Source organism: Mandrillus leucophaeus, unplaced genomic scaffold (assembly GCF_000951045.1).
Source record: "Mandrillus leucophaeus isolate KB7577 unplaced genomic scaffold, Mleu.le_1.0 Scaffold322, whole genome shotgun sequence".
NCBI lineage: Eukaryota > Metazoa > Chordata > Mammalia > Primates > Cercopithecidae > Mandrillus > Mandrillus leucophaeus.
The window spans coordinates 3,472,745-3,491,794 of NW_012103388.1; the positions used below are offsets into that span (position 1 = coordinate 3,472,745).

Below are 19,050 nucleotides of genomic sequence, written 5' to 3' on the forward strand. Positions count from 1 at the left end.
AGAATCTAAAGCCTCTCTGAAGGCCTGAGGGCCAGAGACACAGAACTTGATCTCTGCGCTACCACACAGCTGCAAGAGACACACACTGGAAAATGGCTCAAGGCAAGGGGGCGCTTGGAGAGCAGGTGGCTTAGAGCGGGGCCAGGCCCACATCCTTGGCCAGCAATGGACCAGAATCCCCAACTGCTGGTTATTTGGGATGTTGCCTGTTTGTAGACTTTTTATATTGTTAGGGTTTTTTTTTCCCCAGCAAGAAAAGTATTATGTATGACATGGTGAATTTGAAAACTGTAGAAAGGAGGAGAAACAAGTGATTTATTTTTCCTGCCTGCCCATGATCTCGCTTAAAGCAAGAAGGCCTGGATTTGTTTGGAAGAAGTTAAGAGCCGATTAGCTCCACAAGAAAATAAATGAAAGCATTTTTTCCTCAGGCCTTGCACGGACCCCGCTGAGCCTGAGGTAGTGTCTCAGGATAGATCAGGATTCGTTTTTGTTTTTTTTTTTTTTGTCCCCCAGAATGCTGTGGAATGCTCTCTGTAAATGTCTATAAAATAGCATAGATTGGGCTTATAAACAAAAACTTTATCAAAAATACACATTTTGCATCACTGCTGGGCCCTTCTCTGGGTGGTCAGTGGCCACGAGAGGGCGAGTGAGTTGCTTTCGATGAGTCTTGTAGACAGCCAGCAAGGTTTTCTGCAAGGGATGTTTCCTGAGGGGGTCTGACCACCTGGCAGTGGTGACAGGATGAACATGCAGCGTTTGGGAGTGAGAGCGAGCTTTAACGAGGCCTCCCCCCTCCTCTCCAGTGTGTTTTATGTCTTCTACGAACAGTACCTGACCATCATTGACGACACTATCTTCAACCTCGGTGTGTCCCTGGGCGCGATATTTCTGGTGACCATGGTCCTCCTGGGCTGTGAGCTGTGGTCTGCAGTCATCATGTGCGCCACCATCGCCATGGTCTTGGTCAACATGTTTGGAGTTATGTGGCTCTGGGGCATCAGTCTGAACGCCGTGTCCTTGGTCAACCTGGTGATGGTGAGTCCTCGTCCACTCTCAATTTGTCCCTAGCTCCTGTTTCACTTAGGGGAATTGCTGTCTTGGATTCCATGTAAACCCTAAGATGGAAGAAGAAACCAAGTCTGGCGCTCGCTCTTGGCGCACATGGAGAGGCAGGATGAGTGCTGGATGAGTGCTGGATGGTGGTGGGACAGGGCGTAGAGGGAGCGAGCATTGAGTTGAACATCTGGGAGCATAAGCACACTACAGGGAATTCTGTTCAGTTTTTTCTCTTGTCCCATTCCTTGCGGCTATACTAGTATACCTGATGGTGCCTCTGACCATGGAAATGTGATTTCCTGGCCTAGTTCCGGCCTATTCCGCCTGTAATTTGTTGTTCTTTAGAGATTGCACAAGCCTGTAGCCTAATGACAGCAGCGTGTTCACTTTTTGCTTAGAAAATTGCAGCCCGCCCCAGGAGCTCTGTGACCAGTGCCTTCTGCCTCCCATGTGGTTGTCAGGTGCTTTTCATCATTAAAGATGAGAGCACTCGAGAATATATTCATGGAAAATAGAACAGGGTATCTGTACTCTCATATATGAACCCTGCTTCAGATAGGGGAGCAGCGAGGTCCAAGAAAAGAAGTTGTGACAATGCGCCAGCTCGGTGCAGATGGGGTGACCTTAAGGCGTCCCAGCAATTTCTCCTGATCAAAACAAACATGCCACAGAAAACCAGGCTTTTGGCTGTGTGTAGAGAGGGCCCCAGAAAGTTCCTGGTACAGTCTAGATTGGTGTGATGGAGGCCTTATAAGTCCAATGGGATGCTTGGCCTCCTCTAGCACCCAGGGTGCCCTGGTAATTAGCCCCCATCCTGGGAACAGGGTGACTGCCTAGGGTCTTCAACAGGAAGAGAGCCATCATCCTAAAGGCAGTGCTTTATTTCAGAGCTGTGGCATCTCCGTGGAGTTCTGCAGCCATATAACCAGAGCGTTCACGGTGAGCACGAAAGGCAGCCGCGTGGAGCGTGCAGAAGAGGCACTCGCCCACATGGGCAGCTCCGTGAGTACCCTGAGCAGGGCCACGCCAGCAGAGTTGCACCCTGAAGTGTCCTGCTTAGTGACTGAAGAGTCTGGATCCTGTACCTAGAAAGCAGCTCCTAAGGATTGCAAGCTTTCAGGCAATTCATGAATTAGCTGCCACATCATGAACAGAACAGATGTTCTGTAGCACTGTACCTGTCGGTGCGGCTCCTTTTTAGGTGGCAGTGTGCTGAAGCAGGAAAATAACAGAAAAGTTAAACGTGAGACAGCTGCCAGTCTTTTCCATTTAAAATGCAGGCAGGGGAGCCCGGGCCAGAACCCAGCGTGTGATGTGCGGTTGGTGCCTGGAGAGTCGTCTTGGTTCAACTCTACACCCTGGCTTAGCCTATCTCTTTACCACTGTAGAAAATACTTGGTAAAGAGTAAAACTAAAACTTTGTTTCGTAACACTTTTAAATATTTAAGTTTTCACTTGAGAACATATTCAATTTAGAGACACAATGCTGCGTCTATGCAGAATACACAGCTTTTACCTTGGTCATACCTCTCCCCCGGGATCATAAGGCAGCAAATAAAATAGTGTTAGGTAGTAGATGATGCTACCTGGGTTCAGTTCCCATTGCTTTGGACCTTGAATATTAAGAAATCCCCATAAGGGCTGGGCACGGTGGCTCATGCCTACGTAATCCCAGCACTTTGGGAGGCCAGCGTGGGCAGACCACTTGAGGCCAGGGGTTCGAGACCAGGCTGGCCAACATGGTGAAACCTCATCTCTACTAAAAATACAAAAATTAGCCGGGCATGGTGGCGCACACCTATAATCTCAGCTGCTCGGGAGGCTGGGGCAGGAGAATCACTTGAACCTGGGAGAAATCCTTGTAAGAAGTGTTTCAGTTACAGGTTGGTAAAAGTGGCGTCTAACACAGCGTCTCTTCTTTTAGGTGTTCAGTGGAATCACGCTTACAAAATTTGGAGGCATTGTGGTGTTGGCTTTTGCCAAATCTCAAATTTTCCAGATATTCTACTTCAGGATGTATTTGGCTATGGTCTTACTGGGCGCCACTCACGGATTAATATTTCTCCCTGTCTTACTCAGTTACATAGGTAAGAGTTCTTGTCTTAAAAGGGTGGCATGAGAGGAAGCACATTACTGAAAGGGCATTCTGTCCTGAGGCATTCTTTTCAAGTATTTGAACTCATACTAATGGTCATTTGATAAATGATACTGAGTAAAAAAAAATTATTCTAAGAGAAAAAACCCATCCAGGGGCTTCATGATCGTGCAGACTACTTCACTAGTAAGTTGCTGATGTTTTTTCTGGAGGCCTGGAGCCAGCCCTTGAATGGATCTGAGTGTCAGCAGGTGGGGCAGCTCCTCCCTGCCGCTGAGATGGAGGAGTCCGTCCTGCAGCCGGCTCTCACACCAGCAGCGCTGCAGAGCAGCTTTTTATGTCCCTCACGGATTTCCCGTTCTCAGCAAAGTGCTGCCTCTGTTCGTCTCGAGACTATTCTTGATCCTTTTACTTCCATGGCCACTTCACCTTGCACAAAAATGACCCACGGTTGAAAGGACAGTACTGATTTGCTTGACTTAAAGCTTTGTCACTAAATTGGAGCACTGAAGTAAAAGATTAAGAAAATGAGGGGCTTTTTATCATCTCCGGGCGATAGAAAGTAGTTCTATTACAATCTAATACACTAGCTCCTTTTCTTTAAGACAAAAACAAAAAAAGTAGAGAGAGATGAGCACTTGTGGAAGGCTGAGAGGGGAGAATCGTTTGAGACCAGCCTAGGCAACATAGTGAGGCCTCCATCTCTACAAAAATACAACTGGCCAGGTGAAGTGGTGTGCGTCTGCAGTCCCACCTGCTTGTTAGGCGAAGGCAGGAAGCTTGCTTGAGCCCAGAAGGATGGGTTCAGGACGCAGCAAGTCGTGTTCATACCACTGCAGTCCAGCCTGAGGAAGAAAGCAAAGAGCCCCTCCAAATGAGAGAGAGATGTGGCCTCACTGTGTTGTCCAGGCTGGTCTCAAGCAGGTCTCCTGCCTCAGTCTCCCAAAGTGGAATTACAGGCGTGAGCCACTATGCCCAGCCAACCAGTTCCCTTTCTCCTGCGGAAATAAGAAAAATTATTTTTCTCTCTCATAGGGCCATCAGTAAATAAAGCCAAAAGTTGTGCCACTGAAGAGCGATACAAAGGGACAGAGCGCGAACGGCTTCTAAATTTCTAGCCCTCTCGCAGGGCATCCTGACTGAACTGTGTCTAAGGGTCGGTCGGTTTACCACTGGACGGGTGCTGCATCGGCCAGGCCAAGTTGAACACCGGATGGTGCCAACCATCAGGCTGATTGGCAGCAGCTTTGAACATAGTGCCCGTGAACTCAGGAATGCACAGTTGACTTGGGAAGCAGTATTACTAAATCTGGAGGCAACCACAGGACACTAAACCTCTCCCAGCTTCTTCAGGAAAGAAACCTCATTCTTTAGCAAGCAGGAGGTGACACTAGATGGCTGTGAATGTGATCCACTCCCTGACACTCTGGAAAGGCCAATCAATGCACTGTCTCTCCTTTTAGGAGTAAGCCATCCCACAAGTTCTGTACCACAGTTTTACTGATATTTGAGGTTGTAGATACACTTTATAACATTTTATAGTTTAAAGAGCTTTATTAATGCAATAAATTAACTTTGTACACATTTTTATATAAAAAAAACCAGCAAGTGATTTCAGAATGTTGTAGGCCTCATTAGAGCTTGGTCTCCAAAAATCTGTTTGAAAAAAGCAACATGTTCTTCACAGTGTTCCCCTAGAAAGGAAGAGATTTAATCGCCAGTTAGCTGTGGCATGAAATGAGGGACAAAGAAAGCATCTCGTAGGTGTGTCTACTGGGTTTTAACTTATTTTTCTTTAATAAAATACATTGTTTTCCTAAGTAAGTTTTGGGGTTGCTCTATCTGCTTTGAGAGACAAGTAGAAAAGCTAAATGGAAGAGATTCCATCCTGTCCTTACGGTAACGAAATGCCATCTTACATTGAGCTAGAAAGAGACCTACATGTTTCATTAGAGAGTCCTGATCCTTCCCTATCCTAAAGATGTCTTAGGTTGTATAACTATTTGGAGATGAGAATGATCAACCAGGGCCAGGTGCAGTGGCTCATGCCTGTAATCCCAGCACTTTGGAAGGCCGAGGCAAGTGGATCACGAGGTCAGGAGTTCGAGACCAGCCTGGACAATATAGTAAAACCCCATCTCTACTAAAAATACAAAAATTAGCCGGGTGTGGTGGCACACACCTGTAGTCCCAGCTACTCAGGAGGCTGAGGCAGAAGAATCGCTTGAACCTGGCAGAGGTTGCAGTGAACCGATATTGCACCACTGCACTCCAGCCTAGGCAACAGAGTGAGACTCCGTCTCAACGAAAACAATAAATGAGAATGATCAACCAATGTATACTTCATAAAACTGAAACTTTAACAAGCCCCAGGCCCTTTAAAATACTTAGCCACCATTTGCCGTCTTATTCCTGGCTTCAAGAGATATTCCAAGATCTGCTATAAGAGATGGGCTGTGCCTAATAGGTCCTAAATGTGTCTTGACTCAAAACGCACCTTCCTTGGTGAGTTCCAGAGCCTAACTCAGATTCTGTCAGCATACTGAATTCACTCTGCTACAAATAATGGGCCGAGGGCTAGCTGGGCTGTTACCAAATTGTGTTGTTTACAAAAACGCTAACCCAAGAGTCCTCGCCCACCAGCTGCCAGTGCCCTCTGCTACTCTTTGAGGCTACGGTTACCCCAAGTCTTTGCATTCTCACCTGGTGTGAAACTGGGGCTCCCTCGCAAACGCTGGTTTCGCTGTTCAAAAAACCGGAATATTGTATAGAAAAGCATGTTGTCTTCAGTCTGCTTTGCAGCATCTAAAAATTTTCGTGCAGAAATGTTGTCATGGCCACCAATGCCCCGGATAAACCTTAAGGCGGCTAACACTTGGTGTTTGGAAAGAAGAACTTCTACTATTTCATCATTTGCTGTTGAAAGTCGCTGGGAATAAGGGAGAGAAGTCCAGGTCAGTGCAAACAACAGGAACAGAGTTAGTTTCCATAGTCTAAAACCTCACACATCAGACTTACCTTCAGCATGTCCAGAGACAGCTGATGAGCAGGAGGATAGAAACTCTCTAGGGATAACAGCAGACAAGCCTGAAAGGCATTTTTAGACCTGCTTCAGTTGGAAGGTTAACAGTTAAAATGTTCTGGTTTTAACCACAATGGAAGTAGAAATCTGGCAATGCATACCAAAGGCTTGGAGTCGCTGAGGACGTGGTACTGCAGGAACTGATGCAGCATATAAAAGAGGTTGTGCTGGACAAGGGTTTTGATAACAAGTTCATGTAGGTAATGCTGAGGACAAAAGTAAAAAGTGAAAGAACACTTCCAAATCATTCCGCTACAACAGACTAGAGGCTCCCCGAGGACTGGCTATTCCAACCAACATGGCCAAAGTGTCACTACAAGAAGTGGTTTCATCATGCAGGTAAAGACCCCAACTTGACATTACACTTCCATTCCAACTAATAATGTTGGGAGAGTCACTCAGCATTGAGTCAGGGAGGCAGACCTGTCTTAGAATATGAGTCATCTTCCAAGAGGGACTGTGTCTTTTTTTTTTTTTTAATTCCTGCTGTTTTAACTTGGGACCAGCTGATTTGAAGGTACCTGTACTGCAATCTGAAACTGGTTAAGAGAACGAATGTATTCCATCAGCACGGCTATCACAAATTTATGAGGCATCTCCTAGGGAGGAAAAAATGTGGTTTTATAAATACCAACGAGGTGCAAAAGGGGCTGCATATAACACTTTATCCAACACCCGCCTGGTTTCCATCTTAAAATGGCCCAGTGTTCATCTTTCACTGGTTTTGCATAAATCACTCCAGAACCACTTGTCACTGATTATGCTTTAGGCCTGAGTATCAGAAACCAAACTACCAGCTCTAGGTCCTCACCCAAGGAAACTCCAGTGATTCTAATCACATGAAGTCTCCTGCTTTCCTCAACTGCCTTGTTTTGAGCATTCTCAGTCCGGAAGAGGCGGAAAGCTGCAGCCCACCTTCTTTTCCACGAAGGCTGACAGGACATGGGTGTACACATCCGACTGGTCCAGCACCGCCTGGGTCCGCACCGGCCTCTTGAGGAGCGGGCTGCTTCGGCTCTGCCCTGCTTCCACTGCCTGAAAGAAGAAACCACAAACTATGACCTTCGGCATCTTGGAGGAAGGGTGCTGTGTACAGTTCATCCACAAGGACTGCATTCTTCGATGTGGACCCCAGGATATGAGCGGAACACGCTTCTTTCTCTACTTAGATAAAATATTTCCTGTGCTGGCTTGGGGAGGGTCTAGGAAGTCAGAATTGGTCATCTTGAAAACACTCCAATGTTCATGGTAGATGAAACGGAAAAAGCATGTGTCAGCAAGTTTTCTCTTAAAATATATCACACTTAGCCTCTTACAATTTTTTAACTTCCTGTCTAAGCTTCTTAATCCTGGACCACGGGCATTTGTTATCTGGCAAAAATGAAACGGCCTGCTGCATCCCTGCTTTATGAAGTCCTGATCCTACAATAAGTGAGGGGCGCCTGCATGGAGTCTCCAGGGATTTTTAGGTGGGAAGCCAGAGCACCACAAGTCCCGAATAGGAAAGCTCTGAGACCTTGACGACCTCACCTGACGTTTGAAAGCAGTTCCGGCTGGGCGCGGTGGCTCACGCCTGTAATCCCTGCACTTTGGGAGGCCAAGGCGGGTGGATCACCTGAGGTCAGGAGTTCCAGATCAGCCTGACTAATATGGAGAAACCCCGTCTCTACTTAAAAAAAAAAAAAAAATTCAAAATTAGCCAGGCGTGGTGGTACATGCCTGTAATCCCAGCTACTCGGGGGAGGCTGAGGCAGGAGAATCACTTGAACCCAGGAGGAGGAGGTTGTGGTGAGCTAAGATCTCGCCATTGCACTCCAGCCTGGGCAACAAGAGCAAAACTCCGTCTCAAAAAAACAAAGCAGTTCAGATCCATGCAGATTATGCAATAGCTGTGGGGTGTAGTCTGAGAACCTGCATTTCCAAGAAACTCCAGATGCTGCTCATGTGGCTGGTCATTGGCCCCCACTGCTGAGTCATGTTGTTTATGGAGCCCAGTAGACAGTGCGGGACAGCACAGAAACTGCCATTTGGGATCAGACCTGCTGATTCCCACAGGCCAGAACACCCACGGCAATAGGGTTCAAAAGGACTCAGCCATCCCTCATATCTGACGGGGTGGAAATGGACACTGTCCAGGCAACCGGCCCTCTTCAGTGCCTGTCTCAGACCTCTTACCCTTCCACGAACAGCTGAAGGGGAGTGCAGTTCGGGGGCTTTTGTTGGTTTAAAACCATGTTCAGCCTAGGACTAATCAGATCCTGGAAGTGAAGTCAGTCATTCTCCTTGTCCTAAACTTTTCTTCTTTCTGGCTTCAGGAGGTATGATGTACGAGTAATACAGTGGAAATTGGTGGCGATAAGCCATGGTTACTACCTTCACTACAAACATGCCTGCTAAGTGCTAACACTGAATCGTCACTATCCCAACAGGACGCTATCTCAACAGGAAAGAAAGGTGTGGCAAACAGAAATACTTCGAATTTAATTTACTAAGTCCTCACTCTGGCAAAACAGAAAAATATACAAAATATTGCAAAGCAGAGACTGATTTTTCTCATCTATATATAACAGTAGGCCAAGGATCTACAGGCAAGATCAAACACAGATGGGGGAAAAACAAAAACAGTGAAGGTATGAAGTGAGATGTGGCCTCCAGCTCATGGGATGCAGGGCCCCTGAATTTACTACTTCCCCACTATCGCCACCTTGCCCTGTGGCAGGCAGCAAATCTCAGTGACGTTATTCTAATCTATAGGAAACAATTTTGCATCATAATGACTTAGAAAATACCAGGGAGGAGGTGGGGGAGGAGGACCCTTTGTCATACTCCATGTAACTCACCATCGCGTAACTCTGCTCGGCATCCAAGTACTTTTTATACTCGTGGTTGAGTTTATCAAAAACAGTGGCTATCACGGGCAGCGACGCTCTGTCTGACTCACTTAACACTGGAAAGGCACAAGGTTCACACGGATCAAACCAACTTCATGTCAGCTTCAGAATTTCCACACGTTGCTATGATAAAAACCGATCTCAAAAGGTTACCAACGCAAAAGTACCTTTAAGGGACACTCCAAGAAATGCAGTACTTTAAAGACCTGATACCTAGACGTCATTCGCAACCCCTTTCTGGTTACAGTTAAAAAAAAAAAAAAAAGCTATAGCAGGCCAGGCTCAGTGGCTCATGCCTCTAATCCCAGCACTTTGGGGAGGCCGAGGCAGAAGGATCACTTAACGCTGGGAGTTTGAGACCAGCCTAGGCAACAAGGCAAGACCCCATCTCTACCAAAACAAAACAAACACCAATAGCACATATTGGTAGGCGATTCTTTTTTTCTTTTGCGACAGGGTATTGCTCTGTCGCCCAGGCTGGAGGTATACTGGCACAGACGGCTCACTGCAGCCTTGTCCTCCCAGCCTCAAGCAATCCTCCCTCTGCAGCCTCTGGAGTAGCTGGGGCCACAGGTGTATACCACCAAATTCAGCTAATTTTTTTTTTTTTTTTTAATAGAGACAGGGTTTTGTCCTGTTGTCCAGGCTGGTCTCGAACTCCTAGGCTCAGGCAATCCTTCTGCCTCATGCTCCCAGGGTGCTGGGATTATAAGCATGAGCCACCATGCCTGGCCTCAGTAGGGGATGCTTAAAGAAGACACATGCAGTGACGTGGCTTGGATTTTGAAAGAGGTGTGTGTGAAGGCCGGGGCGGTGGCCCACTCCCCTCCTGTGTGCCCACTTTCATTCAGAACCATCCCATTTATTGTTCTTTTCTCTACAAGTATCTCTACAAGTCATCTTTCCATTTAGCAGCCTTTCCTAGGGGGTCACATAGCCACCCCTCACACAAAGAATGAGGCTATGGATTACAGACAAGGCACAACAATCTGGCCCACATCCCGATAAAAAGTGTTGGGCAGCACAGGCCTCATACCAGAACCAGACCAAGGGGGAAGGATTCAACTTACTCTGTGAACAGACAGACAGGATGACCATCTTGCATTCTTTTCTCTGGAGGAGAAAGTCCATCAATCTTCCTTTGTCTGGTAAGAGATTTACTATGGGCTCAAGTTTCACTTGGAGGTTCCAGAGGTAACCTGGATTTTAAAGAGGCAGCAAATATAACAGTATGATGCAAACCATAACAAAAGCCCAAAAGTGGTTCCCCTAAACATCTGCAGGGCGGGTGGTGATAAATGTAGCTTTTTCTTCCTAACCAAAGCAGAGCCAAGCCATTCAAGAACATGTCTACAACAGAAGGACTGATGGCCAAACTACTGCACACTTGGCTGACTCTTTCCAAGTAACCTCTGCATTCAGGGGCACATCAATGGTGTAGCTCCCTAGTCCTTAATGCCAAACAGGGCCTTCCCTAGACCTAGTCCCTCTTTTAATGTTTAAAATAGAAAAAGATGTCAACATGTGGCATCAACTTCAGTCCTGTGCTTTGGTTTCTCCTACGACGACTCATTAGTTTAAAACATAACTCCAGAGGCTCTCAATGGAACATCATTCATCCATTCATCGACCCATAAATGTACTGATCATCCACACTGCCAGCATCTGGTGTGGCCTTTCCCAATTGGAGTTCTGCAGAATGAAGTGCCACATAAAAAATCATCTGGGTGATCCCTTTTTCAGTTGTCCCAAGGCAGGTGCAGAGCAGCTGTACAGGAGAACACCAGCAAGATGCACAGGAGAGAAATGACTTCATTACATACAGTGGATGCTTCCAGCATCAGGGCTAATTATCTCCTCAAGAATTCTTAGGAATTCCAGAGGAAAGGCTCGAAAATACACAGAGGATTAAAGAGTAACATAGGAAATTCTCTAATACCAGCCTGGCAAGGTATTAGAGACACAGGTTAGGGCAACATGGCAAGACCCTATTTCTAAAAAAAAAAAAAAAAAATTATAGGCCGGCCATGGTGGCTCACACCTGTAATCCCAGCACTTTGGGAAGCTAAGGTGGGCAGATCACGAGGTCAGGAGATCGATACCATCCTAGCCAACATGGTGAAACCCCGTACCTATTAAAAATACAAAAATTAGCTGGGTGTGGTAGTGCATGCCTGTAACCCCAGCTACTGGGGAGGCTGAAGCAGGAGAATCGTTTGAACCCAGGAGTCAGAGGTTGCAGTGAGCCGAGATGGTGCCACTGCACTCCAGCCTGGCGACAAAGCGAGCTTCTGTCTCAAAATAATTATTATTATAATAAATTAACTGGGCGTGGTGGTGTGCGCCTGCAGGCCCAGCTACTTGGGAGGCTAAAGTAGGAGGATCGCCTGAGCCCAGGAGCTCAAGGCTGCCGTAAGCTGAGATAGCACTACTGCGCTCCAGGCTGGGTGACAGAGCAAGACCCTGCCTTAAAAAAGTAAGATTTCTCTAATAAACAGATTACCCAGGAAGAGACAACCAATAGGCTGAGGCGGCTTCGTCAGCAAGGCCAGAAAGAGGAGCACACCTCCTGGGCTCGTGCAGAACAGAAAAGGGCACGGACACCGGAGGGAAGGTCGATGGGAGAAGCGAAGGGAGACAGGCTGGGGTGGAGTCTGGCTTTCCAGAATGGGCTTACGCACAAGAATGGCATTCTTAGTTGTTGCTTTATTAATAGTAGTATATGTTCTTGATAAAATGCACATATAGTAGAAAACAGTATAAAGTGAAAAAAAAAAATCCCATTCCCAAGGTTGAAAGGAGGGGTCATTTCTCAGAGATTCACCTTGAAAATGTCCCTGGCTACAACTGGGATCCAAAGTCAACAAGCACCATGTTATAACATGACAACTGTCCCGCTGACCTACCTTGGCTTGCACTGATAATGATGTCAGGTTGAAAGACAATCCAGGATGAAGAATCCACATGTTATAGGAAATTCTAAACCAGGAAAAGACGAAAACAAAAGGCAAAACCAGTTTCCATTAGCACACGCCCCTGCCCCCCATGTGCTGAGTCCACGCTAAACACGGGGCCCCTGGAGAGTCAGGGAAGCTGGCTGCGGGGTGGCTCCCAGAGCGTTATTCACAGCTGCCCAGAGGAGGGCAAGGGTGACCACTTGCCCTGTTGTGCACGGTGCCAACGCCTTAGTAAAGGATACAGAGTTTACACGGAACAGGAGACTGGCTGGTCACGGCAGCAGGACCTACAAATTGAGAAAACGTTAAGTGCGATGCAGCCAGAAAACGCTGCGAATACTGGTACTTACGACGCAAAAGTCAGCACTTTTTAATGTCGTGACAAAATGTTCATTCAGCTGTAGTTAAGGAAGAAATGAACTGTTCCATCTCACTGATAGCACATACGGGGAGGAAGGGGGAAGGAGGTGAAAACAATCCAGGAAAATCTCACCAAGAAAAAGAAAGCACATCAAGGCTTCCATCACTGTGGTTTGGGTTTTTTCTTAAATAACCAAAGATGACTCATGATCATTTACAGATGCACATTAAGGAACTGAGAAATTTACTTGGAGGATTGAAAATCAAATACCCAGATCATCCACGGAGAATGTTTCAAATAAATGTGGCTTGTAGCTTACCACAGCTTAATTATCTTTTTTTGAGGCGGAGACTCGTTCTGTCGCCCAGGTTGGAGTGCACTGGTGCGATCTTGGCTCACTGCAACCTCCGCCTCCCAGGTTCAAGAGATTCTCCTTCTTCAGCCTCCCAAGTAGCTGAGATTACAGGCATGTGCCACCACACCCAGCTCACTTTTTTGTGTTCTTAGTAGAGGTGGGGTTTCACCATGTTGGCCAGGCTGGTCTTGAATTCCTGACCTCAAGTGATCCATCCACCTTGGCCTCCCAAAGTCCTGGGATTATAGGCGTGAGCCACCGTGCCCGGCCTTTTTTTTTTTTTAAAGACAGATAGGGTGTTGCTCTGCTGTCCAGGCTTGAGTGCAGTAGTTGATCATAGCCCACTATAACCTCGAACTCCTTGGCTCAAGTGATCCTCCTGCCTCAGCCTTCAGAGTAGCTAGGACTAAAGGCACGTGACCACTGGAACAGAGCTGCTAACTTTTTTCTTTTCTTTTTTTTTTTGGAAAGACAAGGTCTCTCTATGTTGCCCAGGCTGGTCTCAAAGTCCTGGGCTTAAGTGATCTGGCCACCTCAGCCTCCCGATGTGCTGGGATTATAGGCATGAGCCACTGCGCCCAGCCACTTAATTATCTAAATAATTAGCTTGATTATCCATTGCTTAGAGTAGGTCCAGGCACAGTGAGCTCGTCTGGGAAGCAGACCCCCAAAACCTCACATGGCGGGGACCCTTAGCAACCAGTTAGGCAGCCCCACAAGCTAACCATGACTCCTGGTTCTGTTCCAATTACCCAGGTGCAATCAAGGCAGGTTTCAATCAGCTGGTCAGAGAAAAGGTCATTGTGAACAGACCGCCCAAAGCCAGGAAAAAGCCCAGGCAGAGAAGCTTTGGCGAAGAACACTCGCACTTTGGACCTAAGGGTCAAGGTCTGCACCGAGTGCACAGCCCTCATCTTTGTGTGGCTGACCTGACACTGTCAGGTGAGAGCTTTCGTTTCCAAGGCCCCCCAGATGATCCTAATATGTAGTCAGATTGAGACCCACTGTTCTAATAGGCCCAAAACAAAAAGAAAAAGGGTGGCTGACTCTTCCCAAAAGTGCTGGTTATATCTGTCTAAACAGGCCCATTCAATTCCTGAGCACGCCCACCCAGTGGCAGCACAGTGGGCAAGACACACGGATGCGTCAACCTGCCAGGGCTCACAGCCCAGCAGGAAATGAAAGTCACTAACCTCTGAAAATGCTTTGCAGCCCAAACTACCTAGATCCCCAGACCCTCGGTGGATTCCTGACTTCCTCCTATCGATCTCTGCACTGGCTATGACTGTGACCAGGCCTCGCATCTGTTCCATTATAACCAGATGGTTAGAACCTGATGCCTCCTAACTGGTCCTGTACCACTGGAACAGAGCTAAAGGTTCTAAGCCAGGGGTGTCCAATGTTTTGGCTTCCCTGGGCACATTAGGAAGAAGAAGAACGGTCTTAGGCCACACATAAAATACACTAACATAACTAACATAGCTGATGAACTTAAAAGCAAATCATTAAAAAACCTCATAATGTTTTAAGAAAGTTTAAGAATTTGTGTTGGGCTGCACTCAAAGCTGTCCTGGGCTGCATGTGGCCCACAGGCCATGGGTTGGACAGGCTTGTTCTAAATGTTTAGTTTTTTTCCCCAATTCACCAGCAGTTACGTTCATGCCAAGTGGGCAGCAGACACAAGACAATCACTTGGCAAAATCTATTCTTTCAATGCTAACATTATTTACAGAGGAAAAGGAAGAAGCTCGAGAGAACACAGGAGACCAAAAGACCTAACCAAATGTCTGTTAAGAACCAGCTCCTTCCTCCAGCTGTGCCAGAAAGTAACTTAGCTTTTGGCTGATCCAGCAAGACAGGGCAGTCAGGCTGACGATGCTGCTCTTGCTAAACTTTCAGCCAGAGCCCGATTCTGAATCTCCTGGGTGAAAGGTACAAGGAAATCCTGACTGCAGGCTGGGTCAACCGCCCAATGCTGTCTGACAAAGAATAAAATATTAATACCAGGGTTCCAAGTGTGAGCCATCTGACTACGTCTTGTACACTGAAACCTCAGACTAGCCAACTCTGCACTCCAGTCTCCTTCAGAAGAGAGCCGGGAGAGACTGCTGGGAGGGACAGGCACAGAAGACAGACCCTGTGGGAACGCAGTGAGAAGGCGGCCATCTGCAAGGAGGCCTGCAAGCAGGGAGGCCCCAGAAGAAAGCAAACCCGCAGACATCTTGAACTTCTAGCCACCAGAACTGTGAGAAAATAAAGTTCTATTTAAGGAAAAAAAAAAGAGAGAGAGAGTGTTGAATATTCTTTCAGTTCTGTGTGAAAATCAATTACACTGGGAAAAGGCAAAATGAAGCAAATAAATGACTTTCCCTTTTCCTGAATTCCTGGCCTCCACTCTTCCGACTTCCCAACCCCACCTCTCCAGGCAGAAGGAGAACTGATTTGGGTAAGCCTAAGAGCCACAGCCAAAGCACTTACTGTGACTGTCAGTCCCAAAGAATGCAATATTCATCATCACTGTCACACGGAATGTGAGGAGGAGAAAAGTGATCCCAGGCTAAAGTAACAAGCATACAGCCAAAGTTAATTTCAGCATTACAGAGCTCAAACAGAAAACGTTATGGACGTATTCAGTATTAAAACATCTTTCACCATCAATGAGTAATCAAAACTATCCATTCTACAGCTCAGGTAAGATAAATTATTTCCTCCCAAGGGAGATTCATCTATCTTAGAAAATGCTTTTTTCACAACATAATTTTAGCTTATATGATCAGTAGTAGTTGCATTTTTTAAAAAACTAGAACAGGCTGGTCACGGTGGCTCACACTTGTAATCCTAGCACTTTGGGAGACTGAGGCAGGCGGATCATCTGAGGTCAGGAGTTCAAGACTAGTCTAGCCAACATGGTGAAACCCCATCTCTATCAAAAATTTAAAAATTTGGGCCAGGCGTGGTGGCTCATGCCTGCAATCCCGGCACTTTGAGAGGCCAAGGCGGGCAGATCACTTGAGACCAGAAGTTCAAGACCAGCCTGGCCAACATGGTGAAACCCCATCTCTAATAAAAATACAAAAAACTTAGCTGGGCGTGGTGGCGCATGCCTGTAATCCCAGCTACTTGGGAGGCTGAGGCAGGAGAATCACTTGAACCTTATCTCCTCTCACAAGTATTTAAGCAACTGAATACTTGGTTCAATTGCTTGACTACTTCACAACCTTGAATCTTGTGAGAGGCAGAGGTTGCAGTGAGCCAAGATCAAGCCACTGCACTCCAGCCTGGGCAATAGATTGAGGCTCGGTCAAAAAAATAAACTTAAAAAAATATAAAAATTAGCTGGGCACAGTGGCGCATACCTATAATCCCAGCTACTTGGGAGGCTGAGGCAGGATAATCACTTGAACCCAGGGGGTGGAGGTTGTAGTGAGCCAGGATCACACCACTACATACCAGCCTGGGCGACTGAGTCAGACTCCCTCTTAAAACAACAAAACTGGAACAAATGGCCCCTGGCAAAATCAGACAGATCTGGGAATCTCTGTTTACTCCTCACTCCACTTTTAATGTGACTCCCAAAGATCATGGTGAGAACACAGCCACGTGGTAAAACGGCAGCACAGACTCCTCTACGGAACCCGTTACCTGCGATGGGGATCTGATAGGGCTGGATCGATCGCGCGGGAAGCACCGGGTGGTGGAAGGTAACGGAGCCATCAAACTCTCCCCGTAACTTGATATCAAATATTACCGACGTCTACGGGGGGAGAAAACAAGACTGAGGCCAAAATGAATCACAGTTTGCCCAGTCCCTTTCATTCCATCCCATCTTGCTGTTTAAGTCAGTTTAAAAGCCTGTGTTTGCATCTCCTCCCTACAGGCTAGTTCTTACTTGAGGAATTTGTCATTAACATTACAACTCTCTTTTAATATCTTTATCTCCTCTCACAAGTATTTCCTGCATTTATGACATGCTACCTTTGACAAGCTCAAAGTGACCTAAGCAGATCTCTGTCATTTCCACTGGAAACATCTTCACGTGTCAGAGAGTTAGCGTCACCACCCTCTGGGAGGGTAGAGGAGGGAAGTGGCTTCTTTATACCAGAGGCCCAGCCCACAGGACCCATTCTAGTTGTCCTGGTCCACACGGCCTCACAACCATTATCCCCCAGCACTATCATCCATGCTCACAATTGCAATAGAATTCATGTACTCGTGGAATGGAGCGGATTCCTACCTCCTTCCAAGGTCAAATCTCAAGTGTTACTTTCTGAAACAGTTTTCAATTATCTTTAATCAACTGACACAATCACTTTTTTCTAAACTACTTAACCCATTTCCATCTGGAAGATGAAAACTCTTAGCATAAAAAATAAAAATGCACTTTCTAATCTTACTCAGACATTTTGCCAATTTTCTTTTCTTTTCTTTTTTTTTTTTCCCGGAGACAGGATCTTGCTCCATCACCCAGGCTGGGTGCAGGGGCACAATCTCAACTCACTGAAGCCCCGACCTCCCAGGCTCACGCCATCCTCCAGCCTTAGCCCCACAAGTAGCTCGGACTATAGGCATGCGCTACCACACCCGGCTAAGTTTTTTATTTTTTATATAGGTGGGGTTTTGCCATGTTACCCAGGCTGGTCTCAAGCTCCTGGGCTCAACCAGTCTGTCCGCCTTGGCCTCCCAAAGTGCTGGGATTACAGGCGTGATCCACTGCACCCAGCCGCCAATTTTCACAAGGCTTTTAAGCAACCTTAACTTTGGTAGAAACGCAGACAGCTTGTACCTCCGTGTCCTGATGATGCACGACTACCAGGTTGTCCACCACGTTCAGGGCAAACTTTCCCGTCCTATTTAACTTCAATATGTGCATCTTTTTACAGGCACCTTCTCTGTCGGATAGAAAGCAAAAAATAGATCAACAAGCTGCAACGCACATTTTAAAATCACAGAGCGAGGGGAAAGAAAGCATGAAATCTACCGTGGCAGATGATAGAGGACCACCTCCGCTCCTGTGCTGTTGGAGGCCCGAGAATGATGCCTCAAGAAGAGAACATACAGCTGCCCGTATCTAATTAGGGAACAAAGAGACAAAAATCACATCTGGCCATTCAAAATTCCTTTGCTCTAAATGGCATCACAGTTAAGTAAATTATGAGATATTCACTTAATGGAATAGTTTGCTGCCAACAAAAATGTTTACAAAGAAACATGCAGTTACTCAAAGCCTATTATAAAGTTAAGTGGAAAAGAGAACACACACTAAATACAGCTTGATCATAATCTTTTAAAAGAAAACCCCAAACCTAAGCATAGAGTCTAAAATGATTAGAAAGAAACACATGTTAATAGTTATACTTGAGTGATATGCTAATAAGTTCATTTTCTTCTCTGTTTTCTAAGTTTTGTATAATGAATGTATATTCCTTAATAACAGAAAAATGTAATCACTTTTTTTTTTCATTTTTCAGAGACAGGGTCTCCCTCTGTCACGTGCAACCACAGTTCACTGCAACCTCCAACTCCTAGGCTTCGGTGATCTTCCCTCACCTCAGCCTCCCCAGTAGCTAGGACTATATGCACATGCCACCGTGCCTGGCTAATTTTTAAATATTTTTGTAGAAACAGGGTCTCACTATGTTGCCCAGGCTGGTCTTGAACTCCTGGCCTCAAGGCACTCCTCCTGCCTTGGCCTCCCCAGTCACTGGTATTACAGGCGTGCGCCACCATGCTCAGCCTCTTCTATTTAAGTGCCATCTAATAAGTGTTGCTGTGAACAGTTCCTGAATGCATATTCTAGTCCAGTGGTAAACTCTGTGCTGGGCCTGCCCAGGGACAAGGAGACCAAAGTGGGAGGGAACAGGTCCCCACCTCCACTTCAGCCAGGACTGCTCTCGCTTTATCTATTGTCCAAACAGGAATGCTGGTTGGGCACGGTGGCTCATGCCTATAAACCCAGCACTTTGGGAGGCCGAGGCGGGAGGATCACCTGAGCCCAGGAGTTCAAGGCCAGCCTGGGCAACATGGTGAAACTCCATCTCTTCAGAAAATATAAAAATTATCCAGATGTGGTGGCATGCACCTGTAGTCCCAGGTACTCGGGAGACTGTGGCAGGACAATCACTTGAACCTAGGAGGCGGAGGCTGCAGTGAGCCGAGATCGTAACACTGCACTCCAGCCTGGGCAACACAGCGAGACTCTCCAAAAGAAATTTAAAAATAAACAGGAAAGCCACAGAAGAGTACCAAA

General features: G+C 46.6%; 2 protein-coding genes across 3 annotated transcripts in view; one reads left to right on the forward strand and one right to left on the reverse strand.

Annotated features, from left to right (window-relative positions):
• The window catches only part of NPC1 (Niemann-Pick disease, type C1), a 54,283-nt gene extending 49,306 nt beyond the window's left edge, over window positions 1-4,977 (forward strand). The window contains exons 22-25 of the mRNA XM_011988087.1: window positions 810-1,041; window positions 1,951-2,064; window positions 2,987-3,149; window positions 4,193-4,977. Coding sequence (XP_011843477.1) covers window positions 810-1,041; window positions 1,951-2,064; window positions 2,987-3,149; window positions 4,193-4,275 — 592 coding nt within the window. The 3' untranslated portion in view covers window positions 4,276-4,977. The remainder of the gene's footprint in view (window positions 1-809; window positions 1,042-1,950; window positions 2,065-2,986; window positions 3,150-4,192) is intronic.
• The window catches only part of LOC105545235 (chromosome unknown open reading frame, human C18orf8), a 28,541-nt gene continuing 14,182 nt past the window's right edge, over window positions 4,692-19,050 (reverse strand). The window contains exons 8-20 of one of the 2 annotated variants that reach the window (XM_011988085.1): window positions 17,782-17,871; window positions 17,587-17,692; window positions 16,446-16,557; window positions 12,330-12,374; window positions 12,037-12,090; window positions 10,201-10,329; window positions 9,080-9,186; window positions 7,155-7,274; window positions 6,761-6,838; window positions 6,341-6,445; window positions 6,176-6,244; window positions 5,861-6,086; window positions 4,692-4,851 (exon numbers count right to left, since the gene is read on the reverse strand). In XM_011988085.1, the coding sequence (XP_011843475.1) occupies window positions 4,772-4,851; window positions 5,861-6,086; window positions 6,176-6,244; window positions 6,341-6,445; window positions 6,761-6,838; window positions 7,155-7,274; window positions 9,080-9,186; window positions 10,201-10,329; window positions 12,037-12,090; window positions 12,330-12,374; window positions 16,446-16,557; window positions 17,587-17,692; window positions 17,782-17,871 (1,321 nt within the window). In that variant the 3' untranslated portion in view covers window positions 4,692-4,771. The remainder of the gene's footprint in view (window positions 4,852-5,860; window positions 6,087-6,175; window positions 6,245-6,340; window positions 6,446-6,760; window positions 6,839-7,154; window positions 7,275-9,079; window positions 9,187-10,200; window positions 10,330-12,036; window positions 12,091-12,329; window positions 12,375-16,445; window positions 16,558-17,586; window positions 17,693-17,781; window positions 17,872-19,050) is intronic. The other variant, XM_011988086.1, reaches the window with a different exon arrangement.